Source organism: Canis lupus, chromosome 20, assembly GCF_011100685.1.
Source record: "Canis lupus familiaris isolate Mischka breed German Shepherd chromosome 20, alternate assembly UU_Cfam_GSD_1.0, whole genome shotgun sequence".
Classification (NCBI taxonomy): Eukaryota; Metazoa; Chordata; class Mammalia; order Carnivora; family Canidae; genus Canis; species Canis lupus.
The window spans coordinates 45,858,799-45,883,497 of record NC_049241.1 but is presented as its reverse complement, the minus strand read 5'-3'; the positions used below and the strand labels follow the sequence as shown (position 1 = coordinate 45,883,497).

Below are 24,699 nucleotides of genomic sequence, written 5' to 3'. Positions count from 1 at the left end.
CTATCAGCTTCCAAGGCTCTCCAGCCTTTTCCCCCGCCCCGTTCAGTTGTCCGCCTGCCTTACGACTTGCTGAACTACATTTCCCAGGAGGCGTCGCGGCCGCGCCGCACCACTTCCGGGCTGCGAAAGATGGCGGCTTCCTAGTCAGTTCTCCGCTGAGTTGGAGGGAGGCTCAGCCTACGGTGAGAGGTGGTTGGGTGGTTGCGGTCCTGTCCCTAGAGGTCCAGCCCCTAGCCTTCCCGGAGTCTTCCGCTTTCAGCTCTGGTTTCTCCTGCAGGCTAACCTCCATCCCTCTTGAAACATGGTCTTCCTTAGAGATCGAGGGGATTGCAAGCCACTCAGACCATCCTCCGCAGCCCACACCCAATCCCCGAGAGGAACACTGTGGGCGTCCCATCTTTCCTCAATGGGACTTTTAACAGCTAGATTCGTGCCCTCCTGCGCAGACAACCCCTGGGCAACCCAGTGCCCGCTGCGGGGAATCCTAGAGCTAATTAGTCTTATTTTGTTTTTTAAGCAATCTGTGCACCCGAGGAGGGGCTCGAACTCACAACCCCAAAAGCAAGAGTGGTACGCTCTACCGACTGAGCCAGCCAGGCACCCCGGCCAATTACTCTGTTAACCTTCACACTAAAACTGTCAGTTACTTTACCCGCAAAGGGAGGTTGGTTTGGGAATAGTAGAGAACTACAATTTAGGACACACAAGCTGTAGCAAAGCATTAGGCAAGTCCTGAACAAAGGAGGGGAGTTGGGAGGGGCATAAACCTAAAGTCTATTGGAATACTTTGGGAATTTGAAGTTTAGTGGCTTTCCACTGGTTGAGCTGTGACTATCATTGGCTGCGCTGTTGCCAGGCAAGGAGAAACTCTTTCCTTTTCATGCTAGGTTAGTATAGTCTTCTTTCTTTCTTTTTCTTTTTCTTTTTTTTTAAGATTTTATTTATTTATTCATGAGAGACACAGAGAAAGAGAGCACGTGGCAGAGACACAGGCAGAGAGAGAAGCAGGCTCCATGCAGGGAGCCTGATGTGGGACTCGATCCTGGGTCTCCAGGATCAGGTCCTGGGCTGAAGGCAGCGCTAAACCGCTGAGCGACCCGGGCTGCCCTATAGTATTTTTCTGTTGGGAATGCAAGATCTATCTTCCCGTGGGGGTCTGCGGTTGTGGTAGGAGGTGAGAGCTTCCCCTTTTGGCCTCCCTCCTCCATTTTTAATTTTATTTTAAAATTTTATTTATTTATTCGTGAGAGACAGAGAGAGAGAGAGAGAGAGAGAGAGAGAGAGAGGCAGAGACACAAGCAGAGGGAGAAGCAGGCTCCATGCAGGGAGCCCAACGTGAGACTTGATCCCGGATTTCCGGGAACATGCCCTGGACTGAAGGCAGCACTAAACCGCTGAGCCACCCAGGCTGCCCTCCCTCCTCCATTTTATTTTATTTATTTTATTTTTTAATTTTTTTCCCTCCTCCATTTTAAATGAGGTGTCCTTTATTCAGTTTCCTACGGGCATAGCTGGATCCAGGTGCACAGAGGTCTAGCTGCTGTTTTCTGGGTGAGCATCACTTCAAGTAGGTATTCTTTCCTGTCTTGGAGGCAAAAGGCTCCTGGCAGCTGCCGACTTCCATCCTCCCAGCTCTGCAACTCTTAACGAGTCCCTCTTCCCTAACAGCGCTATTGGAAGCCCCACAGCTGCCCCTCACTGACCTGTATTGGGTCATGCCCCATGTCTGAGCCAGTCCTGGTGGCCAGTTTTGTTCATTGGCCAAGGAAAGGGGGAGGGTAGCTCTATAGAAAAAACGGGAGACTTTAAGTCAGAGGGGGTGCCAGGCACCCGTTCTGCAGATGAGGAAACTGAGGCCTGGAAAGGATTGATTTTTACAACCATTACGCAGTTCATGCACTGTCCTGCACAGTAACCAAATGTTTTTAAAACCCTTAAGGGGAGGATCCTGGCTTCTCCCAACCCTGCTCCATCCAGCCACTTAGGGGCCATGGAGGTGGCGGAGCCCAACAGCCCCACCGAGGAAGAGGAGGAGGAGGAGGAGGAGGAGGAAGAGGAAGAGGAGCAGTCAGCTGAGCCCAGGCCCCGCACACGTTCCAACCCTGAGGGGGCTGAGGACCGGGCACTGGGGGCCCAGGCCAGCGTGGGCAGCCGCAGCGAGGGTGAGGGTGAGGCGGCCAGTGCTGATGATGGGACCCCCAACCCTCCAGGAGCTGGCCCCAAGCCCTGGCAGGTGCCCCCAACAGCCCCCGAAGTCCAGGTGCGGACACCAAGGGTCAACTGTCCAGAGAAGGTGGTAAGTGAGGGGCTTGGCCTGTGACTGTGAAGGTGTTAGAGAACCTTAAAGTTTAAAACTCTTGCTTTTTTTGGGATTCACCCTGCAGTCACTTCCTATGCGTTTTCTGGGGTTACCACCACAAATTACCACAAACTGAGTGGCTTAGAACAACAGAAATTGATTCTCTCACTGTTCCGGAGGCCAGTAGTCTGAAATCAAGGTATGGGCAGGACCATTGTCCTTCTGAAGGCTATAGGGAGAGATCCTTCCTCACCCCTTCCAGCCCTTGGGGGCTCCATGCATTCTTTGGCTTGCAGCCGCATCACCCCAGTTTCTGCCTCCTCTTCACACGGCCTTCCCATCTGTGTCTCTGAATCTTCTTTCTCTTATAAGGACACTTGCCATTGAATCAGATCTCAAATCATTTATTTGAGATCAAGAGAAAGAGTGTGGGTAAGGGGAAGGGCAGAGATAGGGAGAAAGAATATTAGGCAGACTCCCCGCTGATAGGGGAGCCCGATGGAGGGCTGGATCTCATGACCCTGAGACCATGACCCGAGCTGAAATCAAGAGTCAGATGCTCCTGTCATCCCAGCCACCCAGATACCCCTGGATCAGGATCTTTATCTTATCTCAAGATCTGTATCTTAGTTCCATGAGCAAATACCCTGATTCGAAAAGAAGGCACATTCTGAGGTTCTGGGTGAGCATATCTGGGTGGGGGCTGGGGCATAGTTCAACTCACTCCACCTTTTTCTTGTTCTGTGTCAGACATCCTCTGGTTCCTTTATTCTCTCATAAACCTGGACTCCATGTCTAGTGTTCTTTTCCCTGAACCGCTGTCTTCGAAAGTAGGTTGCTTGGCTGGGAAGTGGGGGTCATCCCACCACCTTTTCAGGCAGAAGTGCTGGGAGAAGGGCTGCCAGAGCGCAGCAGGGGCTGGTGTTGATGTCCAGTCGCTAGGTTCTTCCACTCACAGTGCCCTTGCCTCCCTCCAACCTTCTTGCAGATCATCTGCCTGGACCTGTCAGAGGAAATGTCCCTTTCAAAGCTGGAGTCATTCAATGGGTAAGAGATACATCTGGGGGCTTGAATAATGCAGCCACGGCTTGGGGTGGGTGGGAGGAAGGCAGCTCAAACAACTCAGGGCTGTCCCTCTTTCTGAGACTCATAGCAGCTTGGCCTGGCCTGGGGCCTGGTGCTGTCAGAGAGTAGTGATGGCAACCGAGCATAATACAGCTGTAACCCCCCAGGGCTCTGTTCCAAGCCTTTGAGAGCTGCCATGTGGCACCCGTGGCACAGCAATGACTCAGAAACTCCTAAGAAGTGAAGTGACTTCCCCAAGGTCTCAGAGTGGGGACTCAGACCCAGGCCTAGCTGACCCTGAAGCCCCTGCCCTGAGCTGCTGGGATTCTGGGGTTGGTGACCAGGCTTGGATAGGGTCCAAGGGGATGCCGAGGACAAGCCCGTCTTCCCCTTGCTGCCACCCCTAGCCATCTGTGGCTCTGTGAAGGCCTGGGGGAGACCCAGGCTGGCCAGAGAAACCCACTTGGAGAGGCCAGAGGCTGGAGAGAGGTGGCTGGACTCTGCCACCTGCCCGCTGCATGGCCTGGGCCTCCAGTGCCTAGTGGAGGGCTCCCCAGAATTGGCAGCTGAGGAGACGGCCTCCAGACTGGGAGGCCTTGCCTTAACCACCCCCTTCTTCTGTGCCTCCCCAGCTCCAAAACCAATGCCCTCAATGTCTCCCAGAAGATGATTGAGATGTTTGTGCGGACAAAACACAAGATCGACAAGAGCCATGAGTTTGCGCTGGTGGTGGTGAATGATGACATCGCCTGGGTGAGGTTGGGGCAGGGCTTGGGTGCCTCGGGGCTCCCTAGGGGCAGGAAGGCACCTTGCTGAGATTTGTGCTTCCCTGCAGCTGTCCGGCCTGACCTCTGATCCCCGGGAGCTCTGCAGCTGCCTCTATGACCTAGAGACGGCTTCCTGCTCCACCTTCAGTATCCTTTCAGGCAGGGGTGCCCTTAGAGGGGACTGGGCTGTTCTTCTGGTCTTGGAACCCCAGAAGCCTGAGCCATGGGGGGCTGGCTGAGACTGGCTCAGGTCCAGATCGCAGTTCTGCTGTGACAAGCTTAGGCAAGTCACCTCTTTGAACCTGTTTCTTCATCTGTAAAAGGAGAGGCATGAAACCTCTTTCCTCAGGGGGTTGCTGTTAAGATAAAGTCAATATAAAAGCCAAACCAACTGATTGGACCCTAGATGGCAAAACCACACACATGGGGAGCTTTCTATACAGGGCCAAGTATACAATTTGTGTTCAATAAATGGTGATACGTGACTAGAAAGTCACAGTCACTTCTACAGCCCCTGTAACCTGGGCACAGCACATTTTATGCTAGTTTGAGCACAAAAGGCTCATGTAAAGCCCAAAACTTAGAAAGTGATCCTTGTGCATTAGGAAACAAGGCTGAGTGTCAGGAGGCAGGAGACGGGGACACCGTGGCTCTTCCATTGTGAGGATAGCTGCCCTGGTTGTGAGTCAGGAAGAGTTTTCAGGGCATCCGGTGCCGGCATCCTGTTTTCTGATTTGTGCTGAGGGAGCACAGGCTCAGACAGGGCAAGCAACTGGGCCAGCATCACCCAGCACATCTCCTGCACAGTGGTACCCGGCACTAGGCATGAGGGCGCCCAGGCCCTCCTGACATCAGGATGAGGGAAACCACCCTCTGCTTCCCACCCATGCTCTGCCACCAGCCTTCTCCTTAGCATCCCTGCCAGATCTGGAAGGTCTCTTCAGCCTCATGTAAGTACTGCCTTCCCCGCACTTCGCCTTCCATGTTAGTCCCATGGTGGCCCTGAGGTCCCCCATTCCATGTTTTTCTTTTTTTTTTTTTTAAGATTTTATTTATTTATTCATGAGAGACACAGAGAGACAGATGCACAGGCACAGGCAGAGGAAGAAGCAGGCTCCATGCAGAGAGCCCAACGTGGAACTCAATCCTGGGTTTCCAGGATCACACCCTGGGCTGAAGGTGGCACTAAACCGCTGGGCCACCAGGGTTGCCCCACTCTATGCTTTTAACCCACAGGGCAGCACATGTTTTCTTCTTCTTTTTTTTTTTAATTTTTATTTATTATTTATGATAGTCACACAGAGAGAGAGAGAGAGGCAGAGACACAGGCAGAGGGAGAAGCAGGCTCCATGCACCGGGAGCCCGACGTGGGATTCGATCCTGGGTCTCCAGGATCGCGCCCTGGGCCAAAGGCAGGCGCCAAACTGCTGCGCCACCCAGGGATCCCAGCACCTGTTTTCTGTGAAGGGCCGGACAGTAAATATTTTCAGCTCTGCAGGCCACCTGGTCTGGGTCACGATGACTGGATTCTGCCCAAGTGGTCTGAAAGCAGTCCCAAAGCCTACCCACGTGCGTGGTCGTGTCTCAATAAAACGTAATGAATGTCATGAACACTGAAATTCTAATTTCATGTCATTTCCACAAGTCACAAAACTGTTCTTTTGATTTTTTCTCCCCAGCCATTTTAAAAATATAAAAACCATCCTGAGCTTACAGACCCTTAATAGTCCAAAAACCCCTGTTTTGACCTGCCTCCTCATGGTGGATGTGGATCTTGTGTTGCCTTTTCCATCGTGGTTAACCTGGAACAAGTGTCCTGGCAAAGTTTGCAAGTGAATGCATCCTGTAAATTCCCAATGGAAGACATGCTGGATCAAAGGGGTGCATATTTTTGATCTGCCTGAGTTTACCAGAGCACTTTCCAAGGAAACTAACTGTGTACTCCCCACCGACACTGGGGCCCTTCCCACTGCTGAAGGTTCCTCCTGTCTGAGCGTGGCAAGCGGGCCCTGGTACTGTCACCGTGCTTTCTTTGAGTCTTTGACTTGTAAGCCACTCAGTATTCCGGCATTGATTTGTCCATTTGTCCCGTTTGCCTATTTTTCTAGCGAGGTGTCAGCTTTTTTCTTACTGATGATCAGATTTACTTTTCATATATTAAAGACTCTAGTGCTCTGTCTGCCTAATACCCTCTGCCGGTGTGAGATCCAGCCGTGGCCACTTAGGGACCTGGGTGCTAACTTAGCAGATAGGATTGGGTAGACTGTTCCGGCCTGGTGGGACAGGTCCAGCTCAGGTCAATGATTGGGGGATGTTCAGGATGAAGGGGGTGGTCAGAGTGGACTCCAGCTTTGGAGTCAGCAAAGTCTCCCTGACAGAGCAGGAGAGGTCAGGCGGAAGGGTGAGGCTGCGGAGGGACTCAGGGCAGAGGGATCAGCATGCGGGGAGGCTCAGAGGCAGCAGTGAACTTGGGGCTTTGGATGCCCAAGGAGGGTCCGAGCTCTCCGAGGGTGATGAGAGGCAGATCTCAGGAGTGTGCTCTGACCTGTCCCCCACCTTTGCTACGCAGCCAGCAGAAGACTGAGCTGCCAGTCACTGAGAATGTGCAGACAATTCCACCCCCATACGTGGTCCGCACCATCCTTGTCTATAGCCGTCCGCCCTGCCAGCCCCAGTTCTCCCTGACGGAGCCCATGAAGGTGAGTGAGGCCCAAGAAAGGGAGGGATATCTGCAGCCAGCAGCATCATGGTTAGACACCAGGAGGAACTTCCCAATTACAAGAACTGGGGTGCCTATGGATGGGTTCCCATAGTCCCAAATCAGATGCCAGGGAATCACGGGCATGGGGGTATGGGGTGATTTGATCCCCAAAGGCTGGTGTTCTTCCCCCCACAGAAAATGTTCCAGTGCCCCTACTTCTTCTTCGATGTTGTTTACATCCACAATGGCGCTGACGAGAAGGAAGAGGAAATGAGCTGGAAGGTCAGAGGCTGCTGTGGGTGTGGGTGGCAGGGAGTATAGGTGGGGTGTCTCTGAATGCATCTCCGTGCTGCATGCAATGCCCGGTGCCCTGGCCTTGCTGGATCATGGTCCGTAGGTCACTCAACAACCATTTCCACCTGTCTGCTGTGAGCTGGTAGGGGCTTCTCTCCATCTGCCTTTGCCCTTGCAGCATGCTTCCCTCCCTGCCTCCCCAGGCCCTATTGGTCCTTCACATCCTAGCCCTGACCTTGATTAGGCCACTTACCTCTGAGCCTCAGTCTACTGTGAAGAGGGGGAGTTGAAATGGGCTCCTACTCATACTTCAGCACCCAAACCAAAAGGCTCTGCTCCTTGGGGATCACTAGCATGGGAGCTGGGGGAAGTCAGCCTCTAACTGTCTCTCCAAACTAGGGTCTCCAGAACTGAGACCTGTTGGGTCTAACACCAGGTGGGTGGCAAGGAATATGTGCTGAGTGTGGGAATGTTTTCTTTCTGGGAAACTCCTCTCCAGGCTTCAGAACCCATCCCTGATGCCCCCTCCTCTGGGAACCCTTACAGGGGCAGAGAGGGATCTATCAGGGGAATCCTGATAGCCCCTCCCTGGCCCCACAGGACATGTTTGCCTTCATGGGCAGCCTGGATACCAAGGGTACCAGCTACAAGTATGAGGTGGCGCTAGCCGGGCCAGCCCTTGAGCTGCACAACTGTATGGCCAAGCTGCTGGCTCACCCACTGCAGCGGCCCTGCCAGAGTCATGCCTCCTACAGCCTGCTGGAAGAGGATGATGAAGCCACTGAGGTTGAAGCCACCGTCTGAACCATCCCTGTGCGTCTCCGCCTTCCCATGCGGTGAAGCCCTGGGCTTGGAGAATGGGTCTCAAAGTAGGCTGTGTGGCACCTTGGTAGGGAGGGTTCCAGGAGGCTCCTGGGGACTCTGGGCACTCATTCCCCATGTTTTCCAGCCCTCCTCCCACTAGCAGTTTGTCCACTGTAAGTTTTATTCTCCCCTGTGTGACTTTTGTCATCAAAATAAAAATCTGAGAATCCCTAACCCAGGTCCACAACAGTTACATTGTGTTAATTTGGATCTTTTTGGTTACAAGTGATAAACTTACCCACTGAACAGAAAAGAGAATCCTTTGGTTTTTGTGAAACCAAAAAAAGTGATAAAAAGTGAAGTGGGGTTTCCCTGAGTGGTGGCTCAGCGGTTTAGCGCCTGCCTTCCGCCCAGTGTGATCCTGGAGTCCCGGGATCAAGTCCCACATTGGGCTCCCTGCATGGAGCCTGCTTCTCAACTCTGCCTGTGTCCCTGCCTCTGTGTGTGTGTGTGTCTCTCATGAATAAATACATAAAATAAAAAATTATAAATAAACTTAAAAAAAAAAAGTGAAGTTTTAGGGTTGGCTATATTCAGTTGTTCAGACAATAATGCCGTTGGGGTGGGCTGAAATATCTTGCATGATTGGTGTTCAATGTGCCCTGCTTTTCTCCTAGACCACGGAAAGGTCTGTGACCCCTCCCCAGACTACAGCCCAGGTGAAGAGAGGGCTCCCAACATCTCCTCCCAACTGGCCTTGCCTGGGTGGGGTAACCTTATTGGCCCAATCCCGGGCTAGAGCTGTGGGATGCTCTAATTGGCCAGGACTCGATCAAGCCTCTCTTCTGGAAAGGGACTATTGGTCTTTCAGGAAATCGTATGGGTTTGCCCCAGAGGAGAGGAGACCAGAGACAGATACAACAGGTCTACCACTCTACTATCTTCCTGGATAATGAGCGATTGTGAAAACAAGTTTAGCGGCTAGGTTCTCGTACAACAGGAACAGCTTTTGTGGAGCAACAGCTTTTCCTCCCTATGAACATTTGTTGGGCACCTACGTGCCAGGCCCCTGTGGTGAAACTCGTTCAATTTCACATCAGCCTGGGTCTATCCTCCCATCGTGCAGATGGGAAAATGAAGGCCCCCAGCGGCCCAGCGCTCCAAAGTAATGAGCCCCCGTTTCCCCGGGAGTGATAGATAATCAGCAACACAGGGATGGAGACGAGAGCCGTTCACTGGAGCCTTACATAGCCAGGGAGGCGGCCTGGGCGGGACGTTCCGGGAGACCTGCTGCCCGATGCGCACCTCCGGACCCAGGACGCGGCTCCACCCCGCCCATCAGGGGAGTTCGCGTTTCCCGCTTTGACACGAGATAACGGCACGCCCGGCGGCCTCCACCCGCCCCGTGTTTATCGGCGGCCGCAGGCCCGGCTTGAGCGCCACTCGGCGTCACGGGCCCCGGAGGCCCCGGAGCTCCCGGCCCCGCAGCGGACGCCCCTGCGGCGGAGGTCGGCTCGGCGGACCCCGCGCGGCCCCGGCCCGCGCAGACCCGAGGCAGGGGAGGGGCGGCGCGTGCGCACCAGGGCGCGGCGGGAAGTTGGAAGCGGGCGGGCGAGGCCGCGGGGCTGCGGGGCCCGGCATGGACGCGGGGGCCGGCCTGGCGCAGCGGCTTCGGGCAGCGCTGCGGGAGGACGAGCCGCGGTGAGGGCGCCCACCGGGCGGGGGCGGGCCGAGGCCCGGGGCCCCCTCTGACGTCCCCGTCCGCAGGGCCGTGGAGGAGCTGCTGAGCCGCGGCGCCGACCCCAACCGGCTGCTCGCGGATGGCGCGGCGGCCATGCACCTCGCCGCCGGAGCCCGGCACCCGCGCGGCCTGCGCTGCCTCGAAGCCCTGCTGCGCCGCGGCGGGGACGCCAACGCTCGGTGAGGCTGGGCCCGGGCCCGGGGCGGTGAGCCGCGCGGGGGAGGGGGCGCCCGAGCCCGAGGGCGAGGCCTGGGAGGCTGGGACAGGGCGTCCCACAGCCCGGGGGCGGAGACGCGGGGCCCAAGGCTGGGGCTTGGGGATCTCGGGGGCGGCTCCCGGCCTGCCAGGGGGCGCAGAGCCTAGGATCCAAGGTTGGGGTACCCGGCTGGGGGATGGCGATGGGTTCCGGGGCGCGGAGGCCGAGCGCACATTCCCTCCAACGCTGGCCGCTCCTGCCCTCCTGCCCCAGATCGGTCGAGGCGCTGACGCCGCTGCACGTGGCTGCCGCCTGGGGCTGCCGCCGTGGCCTGGAGCTACTGCTGGGCCATGGAGCCGACCCCGCGCTGCGCGACCAGGTGGGAGCCCACCGCGGGCAGGGGCCCGGCAGACCCGGAGGGAGGAAGGGGGGAGAGCGAGCGAGCGAGGGAGGGAGGGAGGGAGGGAGGGAGGGAGGGCGGCAAGGAGGAAAGGAGGGAGGAGGGCCTCGGGGGCCCCCTGCTGACCGCGCCGCCGCAGGACGGACTGCGGCCGCTGGACCTGGCCGAGCAGCAGGGACACCGGGATTGCGCGCACGTCCTTCGCGAGTTCCAGAGGCAGAGGCGGACCAGGACCTCGACCCCGACCGGGGTAGAGAGGGAGGAGCCTGAGCCCGAGCCCGAGCCCGACGGTGAGGGGGACCTGCGCGTCCTCGGGGACTCAACCTCTCATCCACTGTTGCGCGTCCCTCTGATGTCCACTCTCTGGTTCTGTCTCACATACGATGTCTCCTGCAAGCTGTCTGTCTCTGACTTTCCCTCCTCCCTGCGACTCCAGCTGCCTCCTCCTGTCTGATCCAACCGCCATCTCTGGCTCTGGCTCTCTTCACCCCTCCTGTCTGACCCTCACTCTCATCCCTTACTTCAGGCCCAGACCCCTGGGGAAAGGGACTGGACACCAGCCGCTCTGCACCTCCCTGTGTGACACCAGGCTCCACAGCAGTGGGCAGAAGTGATGGCAGGGACATGTGCCTGGAGGCCAGCCCCAGACTGTCCAGCCTGAGATTGTCCAGCCTGAGATTGCTGGACAGCCTCCTTGTCCAGCCTGAGATTGCTGACAGTGATAGCGGCTTGGAGTCCCCCCCAGGCCAATGGGACTGCAGCTCAGATACGTCCTTTGTCACCGCGATTGAAGCCTCTGGAACTGAAGACCCAGCCCTGGACACCGCCTCGGGGGCTGGGTCATTACCCAGGGCCGAGCAGGGACTCCTGCCTGATATTCAATCTTCCCAGAGGATGCCAAGGTCTCCAGGTACCCCACAGCCAGTGCATCGAGCTGCCATGGCAGACAGGGAGGCAGAACTAAATACCCGTCTGCGGTCTTTGACTCTGACCTCTTCAGATGCCTCCCCAACCCCCGTATCTGTCCCTGTTGGAAGCCCTGCCCAAAGCCCTCCTCTGGAACCACTGCCTGGACTCCCTGACTCCCCCTCCCTAAAAGATGAAGAGGTGTCCCTTGACAGTGATGTGGCTGCTCTCTGGCTGACGGAGGATGAAGTAAGCTCCACAGGTGACAGGGACTCTGTCCCCTCTTGCTGGTGCCCTCTGGTCCCTGCCATGTCTGACCTGGAGCTGTTGCGAGGGCTCCAAGCACTTGGTGAGAGCTTGGGCCCCATCACACCCTTCACTCGGCCATACCACCTCCGACGGCTGGAAGAAGCCCACCAAGAAGCTGCTCCTGGTTAGTCTGTTCAGGGCATCCCACGTCTAAGGAGCCTCCAGGAATTCCTGGGACTTCTGTCTCTTAGTCCTACCTGCTCTATTTGTCTCTGGGGACAGCCCCTTCTGTCTGCCTTGACTCAGTCCTCACTGCACCCCCCGCCCCAACCCTGGGCTCAGACTTTTCAGGGCACAGCCCAGAGCTGGCCGAAGCCCTGCGGACAGGCTGTATCCCAGATGCCCAGGCAGATGAGGATATGCTTACCCAGCAGTTTGAGCGTCCAGATCCCAAGAGAAGGTGGCGGGAGGGGCTCATAAAGTCCAGTTTCACGTATCTACTGATGGACCCGAGGTACTTGGGGCTGGGATGACCTGGAGGTGGGAGCTGGAAAATTCTGGGATTGGTTCTTATTTGCTTTGTATCTTTAAAAGGGGGACTGGCCCTATCTGGTCATCAGCTTCTTTATCTATATCTATAAAAGGTTGTTTAGACCTAGTTCAAGCTGAGTCCTTGGGAAGCACCCACCACTCTCTCCACCTTACCAAATGGGGATCACTGGACATAGATTCAAGTTGCTCTGGGAACTTAGAAACTGTCTCCCAGGCAACTCTCATCACTTCTTCCTCTCTGAGCAATTCCCTTCATCCAGGGAGACTCAGGACCTGCCAGCTCGAGCCTTCTCACTGACCCAGGCTGAATGCCTTCGGGCCTTTGTTCGTGCCATCTTCTACGTGGGGAAAGGGACACGGGCCCGGCCAGATTTCCACCTCAGGGAGGCCCTCAGGCTCCATCGGCGGCCAGGAAAGCAGGTGTGAGGTTAAGGATCAGGGTCATGACAGGGGCACCTGGGCCATGGGGAGGTGAAAGAAGAAGGGATCAGAGGGCAGGCCCCTAACCCCACCCTGGCCACCTAGGCCTGCCCCAAAGTGCGTCAGATCTTGGAGATTTGGGCCAGTGGTCGTGGTGTTGTCTCCCTGCATTGCTTCCAACACGTGATTGCTGTGGAGGCTTATACTCGAGAGGCGTGTCTTGTGGAGGCTCTAGGTAAATGCCTGGCTCGTGGGGTGGGGTGGGGTCACATGTGGGGCACTTCATCTACTGATTACCTCACCCCTTTCCTCTCAGAGCTCTTTATTTATTCGTCCAATGAACAATCATTGAGCACCAACTATGTACCTGCACACGTACATATTCTGCTCTATTGGTTTGTCCCTGCTTAAGAGCAATATGCAGTGGGTTTACAGTCACATCTGCCAGGGGTTTCCAAGGATGTCTGACTCTTAATCTCTCCAGGGATCCAGATGCTGACCAACCAGAAACAAGGACATTACTATGGAGTAGTGGCGAACTGGCCAGCCACCCGGCGCCGCCGCTTGGGGGTGCATCTGTTGCACCGTGCCCTCCTTGTCTTCTTGGCTGAGGGTGAACGAGAGCTGCGGCCCCAGGACATCCAGGCACGTGGCTGAGTACTGGGGAGTTGGCCATCCAGCCTAGGTAGAGATCAGGGTGTTTGAATGTTTCAGCCACCCCATGCTGACAGCAGCCACCCATCTCCAGAAGGCTGCCAGGGGCAGTGGGCTGTGGGGGTGACGGGGAGGCGGGTAGCAGGGTGGATCTTCCCCTGAAGCTGTGGGAGGACTTTGTTACAGATAGAACTGTTGGAGCTTCCTGTCATGAGTGAACAAGTAGGGAACCAGAGGATCTTTGGAACATTCCAGTGCTTCAGAACATGCTAGTGCTTTGGCAGCTTGGTCCTGTCTGTGGAGTCTACTTTTATCTCCCAGACACAGGGGACTCACATGTGGGATGGGCTGGGGGAATCAGCCAAACTCAAGAGCCAGATTTCTCTGCTTCCCAGCTCTGGGACCTCAGACCAATAACTTGTCTCTCTGAGGCTCAGTTTCCTTTTTCGTACAATGGAGACAGCGACAAGTCCTACCTCAGCGGGTCATTGTGGAGATGGGGATAAATGAAGCTGTGAAATACATTGTGTGGCTCAGAGCCCTGCAGGTGGAAAGTCTCTGGGGAAAGGGAGGTGCCGTGATGCTGTTGAGAGGCCAACTGTGTGTGGTGACGTGTGGGCAGAACCGGGGAGGTCGGCTGGGGTGTGGGCGAGCCCTCCTCAGGATAGCAATGCAACTCGGGTCTCTGTTGCTTCTCTGAAACTGTTTCTTCCGCTATAAAATGCAATAAATAACAGTGACTTCCTGGTGATGCTATGCAATTTCAGACTTCACATATGTTAAGAACTTTAGTAAATGCCAAGCTGCCATCCTGGTGAAGTGTTGATGGGATCATTTTATTTTCTGGAAGTTGCTTCTTCAAAGCCTTTAGTGTATTTAGAGTTGGGAGGGTATGTCGCCTCATTGGGTTGACCACCTGCCCATCATCGTAGCTCAGCGAACCAGGTCCTGTGGGGGGTGGGATGTGACCTGGGCAAAGGTTCCCCCTGCCTCAGTTCCTCCAGGTTGAGCCCCTGGCTACTCTTGTGGACTAGCAGGTATGGTAATTAGGGGGCAGGCCTCTGGAGTGCATCTGGGCTTTTATTTATTTTTTTAAAAAATATATTTATTTATTTAGAGACAGCTCAGGTGTGGGGGTTGGGAGTGGCAGAGGGAGAGAGGATCTCAAGAGGACTGCTGAGCGGAGCCAGCACAGGGCTTGAACCCATGGCCCTGAGATCATGACCTGAGCAGAAATGAAGAGTCCGTCACTTAACCAGCTGATCCACCCGGGTGCCCCTGGGCTCTACCATTTAACCCAACTGAAGAAACTTCTCTGGACTTCCCTTTCCTCATGTATAAGACCGGAAGGCTTCCCAGACACCAAGTCTCTTGATAAAGTGATAGCAATTTAGAAGTGTGCCATATGCCCAGGAATTCACAAGTCACTGGTAGAGAATCCAGAGACACCCCCGCCTCCAAAGACCCAAAAGAGATGAAATTCATCTAATAGGATTCCCAGTGTGCACCCTACTGACTTTTGAGGCCAAATTATTCTTTGCGGTAGGGCCCATCCTGTGCATTGTAAGGTATGAGGGCAGCATCCCTGGTGCTCCACCTGCTAGGTGCCAGTGGACTCCACTCACTTACCCCCACCCCTACCCCCGGCTGAGGCAATTTAAAAAAAGTCTCTGGAATTTGCTAGTGGAAAACAGCGCCCCCAGAGAACTCAAGTCTAAACTAAAGGTGGGCTTACAAACCAGTGGGGAAACGACCAAAGATGCAGTAACTAAAGAGAGTATGCTCCCTTCCCACTGTTCACACAGCCACAGGTGTACCTCGAGATACATACCTTAAAAAATATACAGGAGAAGGAGCATGGCTGCAGGGCAGAAAATCCTTCTGCAGAACATGAAAAGACTGATTTGTTGGCTTAAAAAAAAGAGCCAAAAACAACAACAACCACCACCCACCAGTCTTCATGACAAAATCGATCTTCAACCAAGTTGAAAGATAAAATGGGATAGTAAGAGGTACCAACTTGCTGAGTGGCATGGGATAGAAGGGATTCAATGACCCGATGGTGCCAGGCACAGGGCTTCGTATACAGGTGGCACTCAATTATAGCCTCTCCAACCCATGCAACATCTACTGATCCTCATCTTAACCGCTGTATGAACCTCAGTTGGACGGCTTCCTGCCTTCCAGGGACAGGAGCTCACCATCTGCCTCTGCTCCGGGAATCCTGCCCAAGCAGCCCCTGTGTTCTGAGGGAGGGAGCGAGAACTCGGAAGCGAGCCTGGCCGGCCAACGCCCTCACTTGGCGAGTCAGCCCTGAGGGGGTGGCGCCCGCATCAGCCCGGGCTGCAGGTGGGGAAACAGGCTCACGACGGCCCCGCCCTGCGGTCACCCAGCACAGGTGCGGAGACTCAGATTGTCACTTCTTTTTATTGAGTTACAAGTTGAGATGTGCAGGTTCGGTGGCGCCAGCCCCCCTATCCCTCCCCCCCTTGGGCAACAATAGCTCCCAGCGCCAAGAACTGGGGGGTGGGGAGGGGCTCGGGCAATGAGGCGGGGCCGCTAGGGTCCCAGGATCAAGCACGGCTGACACGGAAGACAGAGCGGGGTGGGGGGGCCTGCCTCGGCCGTGGCGTTGAGAGGCAGGGGCTTCTGTACAAGGTCATCCTCCACGGGGGTTCCGGCCCCGGCCCCAACACACCGATGGGTCCGGCAGGATGGAAGCGGAGAGCGGTGTGTATCCACTGGGCTCCCGAGAATGCCATGCCCTACCCAGCTGGCCTGGGGGCGTCCCCCTGGCCTGACTCCGCCCACCGGAGCGAACAGCCCGCCCGGGTGGTCCGCGCTGCGGCCGTGGGGCGGCTCCTGGCTTCCTCCTGCTGCTCCTCGGCTCACCAAGCGATGCCCGGCCGGCCCAGCGGCTACTTCTTCTCTTCCAGGGGCGCGGGCAGGGGCTCGGGCAGGGCCTTGGGCGAGGGCTCGGGCTCCCAGAGCAGGAATTCGTGGAGCAGCGTGTTGACCGTCTCCGGACACTCCAGCATCACCATGTGGCTGCCTTCATCAATGAGCTTCAGGAAGGCCAGGAGCAGGATCTGGAGGGGAGCGGGGAGGGCGGATGGGAAGGCACAGGTTTAGGGTGGCAAAGGCAGAATGGTGCTGTGGGGGGCCAGGCTGCCCTGGGATACCCAAGCCCATCCACACCAGACCTGCAGCCTTAGGAAGTCCCTCCTGTGGTCTACCCTTCATCCCTCTACTTCCACCCAAGGGGGAGCTGGAGGACAGCCTGTTGCCCCAGTGGAGCTCAACTCAATATTCATTCAACATTTATGACGTGACTACAATATATCCAGAGCAGGATTTCTCAACCTACTGACATATAGGGCAGGATCATCATTGGGGGGGGGGGGGCGGGGGGTGCATTGCCCGTTGTACTGTGGATGTTGAGCAGCACCCCTGGCCTTGACCCACTAGATGCCAGTAGCAGTGTCCCATGCCCCCCCACCACACAGTGTGATAACTTAAAATGTCTTCAGACCTTGCTGGATATCCCTAGGGAGCAAATTCACCGCTGGGTGAGAACCACTGAGAGAGGAAGACAAGGTCTCTCATGCCAGGGTTTTCGACCTTGGCATTGCTGACACTTGGAGTGGGAACATCCTTTGCTGTGGAGCCATTCTGTTCATTAAAGGATGTTGAACGGCATCCCTGGCATCCACCCACTATATACCAGAAGCCCCTCCTCCCCATTCGTGAAAACCAAAAAAGTCTGCAGATATTTCCAATGTCCCCTGGGGGTTAGAATCCCTGCTGGTTAAGAACTGCTGGTCCAGAGCTATTCCAAGTGCTGTGGATCCCAAGACTTGGTAGTCTCTGATCTAAAGATCCTCTGACCCACCCTCTCCCAGAATTATGTAGTGTCCCTGGTCACTTACACAAATCCCAGCTGTGAAGAGCACCTTTGATATACCATGGGGACACAGAATCCTAATACCCGTTCAGGGCAGCCCCACATTCTGGATGCCACTCTCAATCTAAGCTTTCCTTTCCCTGGGGCTGGAGCACCAGCAAAATCCTCCAGGGGTGCATGAGCAGGGGACTTGGGGGGTGTGGTGCCAAGGCCCTACCTCGGCCATGCGCTGGTCTTCCTCCACGGGCACAAACTTGTCGTGCATGCCATGAACGAGCAGGACGGGCACAGTGAGCTCAGCATGGTAGACCTCGTCACCTTCAGGCCAGTACTGGCCACTCATCATGGCTCGCAGAACGAAGGATGACACGTTGAACGCATTGCCTTCCTTCAGCAGCTGCTTCTCTTTGGCTCCTTGGCGGGCGAAGCCAGCCCTGGTGGTGGGGAGGCACTCCTGGAGCCCTCGTGCCAGCTTGGCCACCAGGGGTGCCCCCAATGCCCATCCCAGCAGCAATACAGCCTCCCCTCCCACCCAACTCAGGGAGATGCCAGGGCTGGGGTGACTCACTTGAGAAAGCTCCAAGCCAGGCAAGGTGATAGGCAGTGCAGGACACATGTGGGCATGTTGAAGATGGAACAGAAGCTGGGCTCCAATGCCGTGGGGCCCCCGCCGTTGATCATGATTACCTTGTGCACCAGGTCTGGGTACTCATGTGCCAGGAACGTGCAGAAGGAGACACTGCCGGTGGGTAGTGGGTGACGGGAGGGTTGAAGGGTGGTGGTCAGCAGGATACAGGCAGTGAGGGAGTTAATGCCCTCCCCTCACCCAGAGACAGGTCCTTGAGAGCCAATATCCTTCCCCTGGAGCCAGAACAGGCACCAGATGGGAGTGAGGGATGGGTGGAGCATCTTGAGTGCCCCCAAATATAAGACTGTATATGTTGAGAGTGAATTTTTTTCCTTCTTTTTGGAGAGAAGATCCAAATCCAGAACTTTCATCAGATCCTCAAAGCTGCTATGACCCCCAAAGGGGTTAAGAATTACTTATTGTCATTGTTTTTTTTTTTAAGATTTTATTTATTTATTCATAGACAGAGAGAGAGAGAGAGAGAGGCAGAGACACAGACAGAGGGAGAAGCAGGCTCCATGCAGGGAGCCCGATGTGGGACCCGATCCCGGGTCTCCAGGATCACACCCCAGGCTGCAGGCGGCGCCAAACCGCTGCACCACTGGGGCTGCCCACTTATTGTCATTGTTAAGAAAGCAATCCAATCACACTGTGACTCTGGTTTCTCAGAGAACGTCCTTATTTCCTACGCATCCCTTGCCCATAAGGATCCTCTCTCTGTCTCTGGCCTCTGGGCATGGCACACCAGCCTGCCTTATGCAGGGCAGAAAGGTACAGACTTGAAGAGCCCCCAGGGTCCAGCTCCTCAGTCCCTCTAAAGCCGGGTTCATTTGGCAAACGGCCGGTGCTGCTAGCCATTTGGTTTACCTAAACTAAGTTTATCATTTTGTAAATTTGTAAATTATTTAGTAAATAAAGTTTTATTGGAAGACAGCCACACCCATTTGTTTACAATTATGGCTGCTTTTTTGCTATGACAGTAGAGTTGTGAAGCTCCAACAGAGACGACCATATGTCCTAGAAACCTCAAATATTTACTACCTGGCCCATTAAGAAAAAATTTGCCAGGCAGCCCGGGTGGCTCAGCAGTTTAGCGCCTGCCTTCAGCCCAGGGCGTGATCCTGAAGACCCGGGAATCAAGTCCCACATCAGGCTCCCTACATGGGCCTGCCTCCCTCTGCCTGTGTCTCTGCCTCTCTCTCTCTCTCCCTCTTTGTGTCTCTCATGAATAAATAAATAGAATCTTTTGGGATCCCTGGGTGGCGCAGCGGTTTGGCGCCTGCCTTTGGCCCAGGGCACGATCCTGGAGACCCGGGATCGAATCCCACGTCGGGCTCCCGGTGCATGGAGCCTGCTTCTCCCTCTGCCTATGTCTCTGCCTCTCTCTGTGTGACTATCATAAATAAGTAAAAATTAAATAAATAAATAAATAAATAAATAAATAAATAAATAAATAGAATCTTTTAAAAAAATGCATTTGTAAAAAAGAAAAAATTTGCCAACCCTGGCTGTAAAGAGGGACAGGATACAAGCAGGAGTCAGGTGGACTTAACTGTACCAGTGACTCCCTAGGTGCCCTTGGACAGATTGCTTAACCTCCCTGCACTTCCGTCTCCACATCTGTGAAATGGTAACTGGGCTGTCCTCATAGCATTGTTATGGGGTCACAGGAACTACCACAGATAGGTGCTCATTTAATTGAAGGAAACAAAAACAAAAACAAAAAATTTGAAGGAAACATTTAGCATAAGCATCTACTTTTGGGGGTGTTCTCATATGAACAAAGAGGAGCTATGTTAGTACCCAGCCTGGCTTCCTTTCAGAAACATATGTAACATTTCTTTCTCTTGTCTAATTGCATGGGCTACACTGCTAAAACAGTGGTTCTCAAAGTAGCTGGCTCAGGGACACCTGATTTGGCTCAGTGGTTGAGTGTCTGTTTTTGGCCCAGGGCATGATCCTGGAGTCCTAGAATTGAGTCCCACATCAGGCTTCCTGCAGGGAGCCTGCTTCTCCCTCTGCCTATGTCTCTGCCTCTCTCTCTCTGTGTCTCTCATGAATAAATAAATATTTAAAAAATATTTAAAAATAAAGCATTAAAAAAAAAGTAGCTGACTGATCAGATCCTGCCTTTCTTCCTGGGTAAGAGAGAGAATGGTACCAGTTGGCAATGGTCAGGCACCCAGGCACAGAGTCTTAAAAGCAGTGGGCACTCACCTAAATGCTAAATGGTATTATCTATCACCCCTTTAAGGGGGAGTGAATTAGAGCAACCAGTGCCCTTGTAAAAAGACTTTATGGGATTCTAATTAGCCCTTCCTTGGAGGCATTGGTATCTCCAGAACAAGTGATTTTTGAACTTAAAAGACAGTGGTTCTCAGCCAGGTATGATTCTGACTGCCAGGGAACCTAGAGCAATATCTGAAGATACTTCTCTCTCTCTCTCTCTCTCTCTCTCTCTCTCTCCAGGGAACCTAGAGCAGTATCTGAAGATACTTTTCTCTCTCTCTCTCTTTTTTTTTTTTTTTGAGGATACTTTTGATTATTGTGACCATCACTAGGTCATTGTGCCAGCAGCAACCGGTGGGTAGAGGCTAGGGATGCTGCTCAACATCCTAGAGTGCACAGGAAAGCCCCTCACAGAGAGGAATGACCTAACCCAAAATTTCAGTAGTGTCGGGGCTGAGAAACACTGCTTTAAAATGGTATGAAACAATAGCAGAGGTGGCGGGAATCCCTATCTTGTTACAGATGTTAATGAGAGTGTTTAAAGAGAGAAATCAGTGATGGCAAGTGGGTGTCCAGTCCCTGCCACCTGCCACCCCTCACCCTCACCCCCACCCCAGCATTGGCTTACCCGTAGGAATGCCCAATGAGCACGTTTCGCTTCTTGGCATAACGTTTGAAGATGGCACGCATGTCCTCTGCCAGCGCATAGAAGGTGTAGGCTGCGGCCACCTGGGGTGCCGAGCTGGCCCCATGACCGGCCAGATCGGGTGCCACCACCTCATAGCCCAGGCGCACAAAGAAGTCCAGCTGCTCCTTCCAGATGGCCAGGGAGCCGCCAACGCCGTGGATGAAAAAGAGCACCACGTCGGCCTGGGCACCTTTGCAGCTCGTGATGCGCTTCTCACAGTCAATGTGGATGGTGCGCTTGGGGCGCCGGGCTCGCCGCCGCCGGCCACCACTGCCACTTCCAGCACTGCCTGAGCCTGAGCGGCCATCACTGCCCGCTGGGTCGGCCAGCTCCACCTCTAGGGCGGCCGGTGGCTCGCCAGAGCCATTCTGCCCATGCAGGAGGTCAGCTCGAGGTGCCCGGCCCAGGTTCTCCACCAGTAACCGCCCGTTGCGGTACACGGTAATTCGGCGCTGGCAGCGGACCAGGCCAGACCGGTCCCCATGGGCAGCATCTGGAAGTGGTGGTGGATTAGGCGACGGAGCAGGCCCAGCATGCTTCACCCGCAGCACACGGCCAGGCTTGACCTCCACAAAGGTGTAGCCATCACTGGACTCGACGCTCTCCAGCGGCCCCACAGCGTTGGGTGGTGTGCCTAGCAGGCAGCAGAAGATCCCGTCGGTCACCCCAGTCAGCATGGTGTGTCCTGCAAGTAGTGCCACAGCCATCTCAGGGGCCATCTAATAAATGAGGAGCCCTCCATCCCCACAGCACCCAAAACCTGCACCTGGGTCAGGTGAGCTGCACCAGGGGGGCGCCTTCTGGGCTCCAAGTTTTTGGAGGGCCAGAGCCAGCCAAGCACGGAGGTATTTTGTCTAGCCAGTGCCTGCATGCTGGTCGGCCACCCTCCTAGCTTATCCTAGAGAGAAGGACCTGGCTATGGCAGACCCCAAGAGGTGTCCATGGGGAAGGTGGTATAGTCAAGCACTGCTTCTTGGAGGAGGAGACATTGTGGCATATGAGAACCCCCTCCAGTTCCAGGTTATAGCAGCGATGGCTTTTGTAACCCACGTATTCATTCATCCATCCATCCATTCATGCACATTCTCATTAACTTACTTTCACCAAATGGGCACATTCTGACTGCCTCTGAAGGCATCTGGGAAGGTGTAGATTCCAATGAGCCCCCATCCCAGGTCTGGGAACCTGGCTCCTGAAAGGTGAGGCCCTGGGCAAGGGGGTTAGGGACTGAGTTCCAGAAGGCCTTGTCCAGCTCCGCAAGACCCAGACTGGATCAATAACACAGACGGACAAGCGGAAGCCCAGACTATCTGTACCCATGTCGGTACCCTGACTTCCGGGGGTCTGACACACAATCCCCAAAGGTGGAGATGAGGATGGAGAAGGTAAAGCCCCCCTTGGGGGCCCCTCCAGGCCTCTATCCTGCTCCCTGGGCCACCCCCCCCCGTGTCCATGGCAACCACAGGCAGTTACATAACTCAAGGGGGATACCCGTGCAGCGCACCCCCATTGTCTAGGGCCTGGAGATGGGACCGACCCCTCCCCCGTCCCCATCCTGGGCGCCGCGGGGATGAGACACGCCGAAGGCACGGCCAGGCCCGTACTCGGTGATACAGGGGAGGCAGGTCGCGCCCCCCACTCCAGTGGAATCCCAGCCCCGGATTGCGGAGGGGGACGCAGATGCGCCACGCCAGGTCCCCTCCCCAGAGCCAGATCCCTGCCTCTCCGGTGCTAGGAAGCCTTGCGGCGGGGTCGCAGCCACTGGGGCTCCGCGGCTTCCTAAGAGCCGGAGCCCTGGCTTTGTGCACACCCCCTTCCCAAGTGGAAGCCCCAGGGACCTCGATGCCCCCCGCCGGAGCCCACTCCCCGCTCACCTCATCGAGGGCCCCGTAGCCCGGGGCAGGGCGGAGGGGTCCCGGGCGGGGAAGCCAGCGTCCGCCTGCGGCGCCGTTTTACATGGTGGCACGGGGTCGAACCAGCCGCGTCTACGCGGGCAGGCTCGGGCCCAAGGCGGTCAGCGCGGGGGCATCCCGCGGCCGCCGAGAGAGCCGGCCCTTTAAGTGTCTCCCCGGGGGGAGGGGTCGTATGCCGACGGATGGGCGTCTAGACCAATCAAAGCCGTGAAGTGTCCTGGCCTAGTTAGACTGCAAATCCTAGGCGGGAGCTCCGGGATGGAGGCGGGCTCAGGGGACAACGGCCCCACCCCCTTCAGAGGCTTACCGAGGTGGAGGGAGGGATTGGGCCTGGCCCAGGGCCCAGAAGGGGTCCCGGACGGGTCTGCGGAGCCCTGGGGGGAGAGCAGCCGGAGCCCCTTACTGCGAATGGGATCCCCCTCGTCTAGCCCCTGCCTCCGACCTGCTTTGTGCCCTCCAAACCGGGACCCCATAATCCTGTCGGTGCTGACCTTTCCGTTCTAGAGACTCCCAGATCTTTCCAATTTCGGGTGGGGAAACTGAGGCTCATAAAGACCACAAGGTCACAAGGCAAGGTCGGGGCGGGGGCGGGGTTGGGGGGCTGCGGGGCAGAGGCGGAACTTAAAACCACGGCTCTGTGGTATCAAGTCCTGGAAGTCGTTACTCGTTAAACCTTTAAACAGACGACTTGAAGCTATGAGTAATTAGGGAACTGGAGTTTCCCAGATCGGCCAATCTAACCGGTGACTCTGTGGTGTCAGCCGGAGTCAGAGATCCCAAGGTTCAAATCCAGCTTCTGCCCTTCGCTGATAGTGACCTTGGCCAAACCCCTTCTCCGAGACTCCACTTATTTCTCTGTGAAATTGATCCCTTCGTGAATTTGCTATGCAGGTAAAAACACCCAGCGCAATAAGTGCTCAATACATCATCGGCGTTCCCGTACTGGTTTAGTGGTATAATGCTGTACTGGGTTTGCTAAGTGATGGTGCAGGTAGGATGGGCTTCAGAGGACAAGGGGTTAACCGTTCCTTGCCCACTCCCAACTCCTGGAATTTGCTGCCAGAGCTGGATTAGGTCCCACCTCCCACTCTTGCCCACTCAGGGTGCTCCAGGAAGACTACAGTTGATTCATGCAGAAACCACCCCCCCACCCCCCGCCCTCCAAGTTGGGAGATTCTGGGGCCCCTGCAGAGACTCAGCCACAAGCCTGGCCCCCCTGAGGGCCCCCTAGACTTTTGGGGGAGTCTGGGGAGAATCGTAGGGTTGGGTCATAGGGAGAGATGGGGCTTGGGGAGAGGAAAAAAATCTGAGGATTTTAAAAGATGAATAAAGAATCAGGCATAGGAGGGTGTGGCTGAAATTTAGTGTGTGTGTGTATAGAGGGCTTCATATGCTTGCCAGAGGAGCTGAATATCTTCCCTGGGGCAACGAGGAGCTGTAGAGGCGGTGAGAGGGGGGAAGGGGCTCTGAGTATTAGAAAAATTTTTCTAGAGCTCGAGTGGAGGTACCACCAAGGGCAAGCTTGCAGCACATGAGGTTTAGATTGAGAAACCGAATCCCCGAGAGAAGCAGGGACCACCCCAAGGACATCCAGGCAACCCCGACTTAGGTCTCCTGGGCTCCCCGCCAAGGAGCAGAGACTTGGCTGGGCCCAGAGAAGAGCTGCCAGCCAGCTGTGTGCCATCTGCCTGCCGCCTGCTGGGGGAAGGAGGCTCGACCAGCCGTTTCCTGAGGCTGCCACCAGCTGCGCCACGGTCACCTCCGGGCACCCTCTGCCGGTCGGCAGGAGAAGGAACCACAGTTCCCAGCGGACCTCGGGACACAACATCTTCTACGCACGCGCATGCCTAAAGGGTGTCGTTCGCCTGCCACCTGCTGGCCGGCGTGAGGACCTACACGCCCTTGCGGAGAAGGACGCTCCCGCCGATGGGACGCAGGCGCAGAACGACCACTCCTGGAGGACCCGGCGGCCACGCGGGCTCCGCGTAGGACAAACTACATTTCCCAGGGGTTTTCGTTAACGCAGCTTCGGAGCCTATTCACTTTGGAGTAGCTGGCGCGAGGACGGCGCGCCCGGCGGCCGGACATGGCTCTCCTGATGGGATCCGTAGGTCGCCAGTTGGGTCGCGTCGGGTGAGTCCCCACGGGGACCCTTCCCCAAATCCGGGAACAAGGGCGGTGTCGGGGGCTGGTGTCTGCTGTTGACCGACAACACGACTTGCCAACGCCTCGCGCCTTTGCTCCGTCCCGGCACGGGCGGGGGCGCCGAGGCTCCAAGAGGTTAGGGTT

The 24,699-nt window shown here is 55.8% G+C and overlaps 4 protein-coding genes across 7 annotated transcripts in view; 3 read left to right on the top strand and 1 right to left on the bottom strand.

Moving 5' to 3' along the window:
- Positions 1-87: 87 nt before the first annotated feature.
- Positions 88-8,179, top strand: BABAM1 (BRISC and BRCA1 A complex member 1). 2 transcript variants are annotated; one of them, XM_038566923.1, is made up of 9 exons: positions 88-182; positions 1,940-2,296; positions 3,288-3,346; positions 3,997-4,117; positions 4,200-4,278; positions 5,057-5,081; positions 6,701-6,830; positions 7,028-7,114; positions 7,727-8,179. In XM_038566923.1, the coding sequence occupies exons 2-9, from the start codon at positions 1,991-1,993 to the stop codon at positions 7,928-7,930; spliced, it is 1,011 nt and encodes a 336-aa protein (XP_038422851.1). In that variant the 5' UTR covers positions 88-182; positions 1,940-1,990; the 3' UTR covers positions 7,931-8,179. The 2 variants fall into 2 exon arrangements, with proteins under 2 accessions (XP_038422851.1, XP_038422852.1); XM_038566924.1 differs by lacking the exon at positions 88-182 and adding an exon at positions 1,515-1,551.
- Positions 8,180-9,569: 1,390 nt separating this feature from the next.
- ANKLE1 (ankyrin repeat and LEM domain containing 1) lies at positions 9,570-13,867 on the top strand. The gene is made up of 9 exons (XM_038565361.1): positions 9,570-9,631; positions 9,698-9,850; positions 10,141-10,246; positions 10,407-10,557; positions 10,794-11,606; positions 11,765-11,936; positions 12,235-12,394; positions 12,500-12,629; positions 12,879-13,867. The coding sequence occupies exons 1-9, from the start codon at positions 9,570-9,572 to the stop codon at positions 13,049-13,051; spliced, it is 1,920 nt and encodes a 639-aa protein (XP_038421289.1). The 3' UTR covers positions 13,052-13,867.
- Positions 13,868-15,456: 1,589 nt separating this feature from the next.
- ABHD8 (abhydrolase domain containing 8) overlaps positions 15,457-24,699 on the bottom strand; it is an 11,094-nt gene continuing 1,851 nt past the window's right edge. Inside the window, exons 1-6 of one of the 3 annotated variants that reach the window (XM_038566912.1) lie at positions 22,372-22,579; positions 21,596-21,704; positions 20,438-21,182; positions 17,521-17,691; positions 17,170-17,386; positions 15,457-16,137 (exon numbers count right to left, since the gene is read on the bottom strand). In XM_038566912.1, the coding sequence (XP_038422840.1) occupies positions 15,967-16,137; positions 17,170-17,386; positions 17,521-17,691; positions 20,438-21,182; positions 21,596-21,635 (1,344 nt within the window). In that variant the 5' untranslated portion in view covers positions 21,636-21,704; positions 22,372-22,579 and the 3' untranslated portion in view covers positions 15,457-15,966. Of the gene's footprint in view, positions 16,138-17,169; positions 17,387-17,520; positions 17,692-20,437; positions 21,183-21,595; positions 21,705-22,371; positions 22,580-24,699 lie in introns of those variants that run through there. The other 2 variants (XM_038566913.1, XM_038566914.1) reach the window with 2 other exon arrangements.
- Positions 23,878-24,699, top strand: part of MRPL34 (mitochondrial ribosomal protein L34) — a 1,584-nt gene continuing 762 nt past the window's right edge. Inside the window, exon 1 of the mRNA XM_038566921.1 lies at positions 23,878-24,543. Within this exon, the coding sequence (XP_038422849.1) occupies positions 24,497-24,543 (47 nt within the window). The 5' untranslated portion in view covers positions 23,878-24,496. The remainder of the gene's footprint in view (positions 24,544-24,699) is intronic.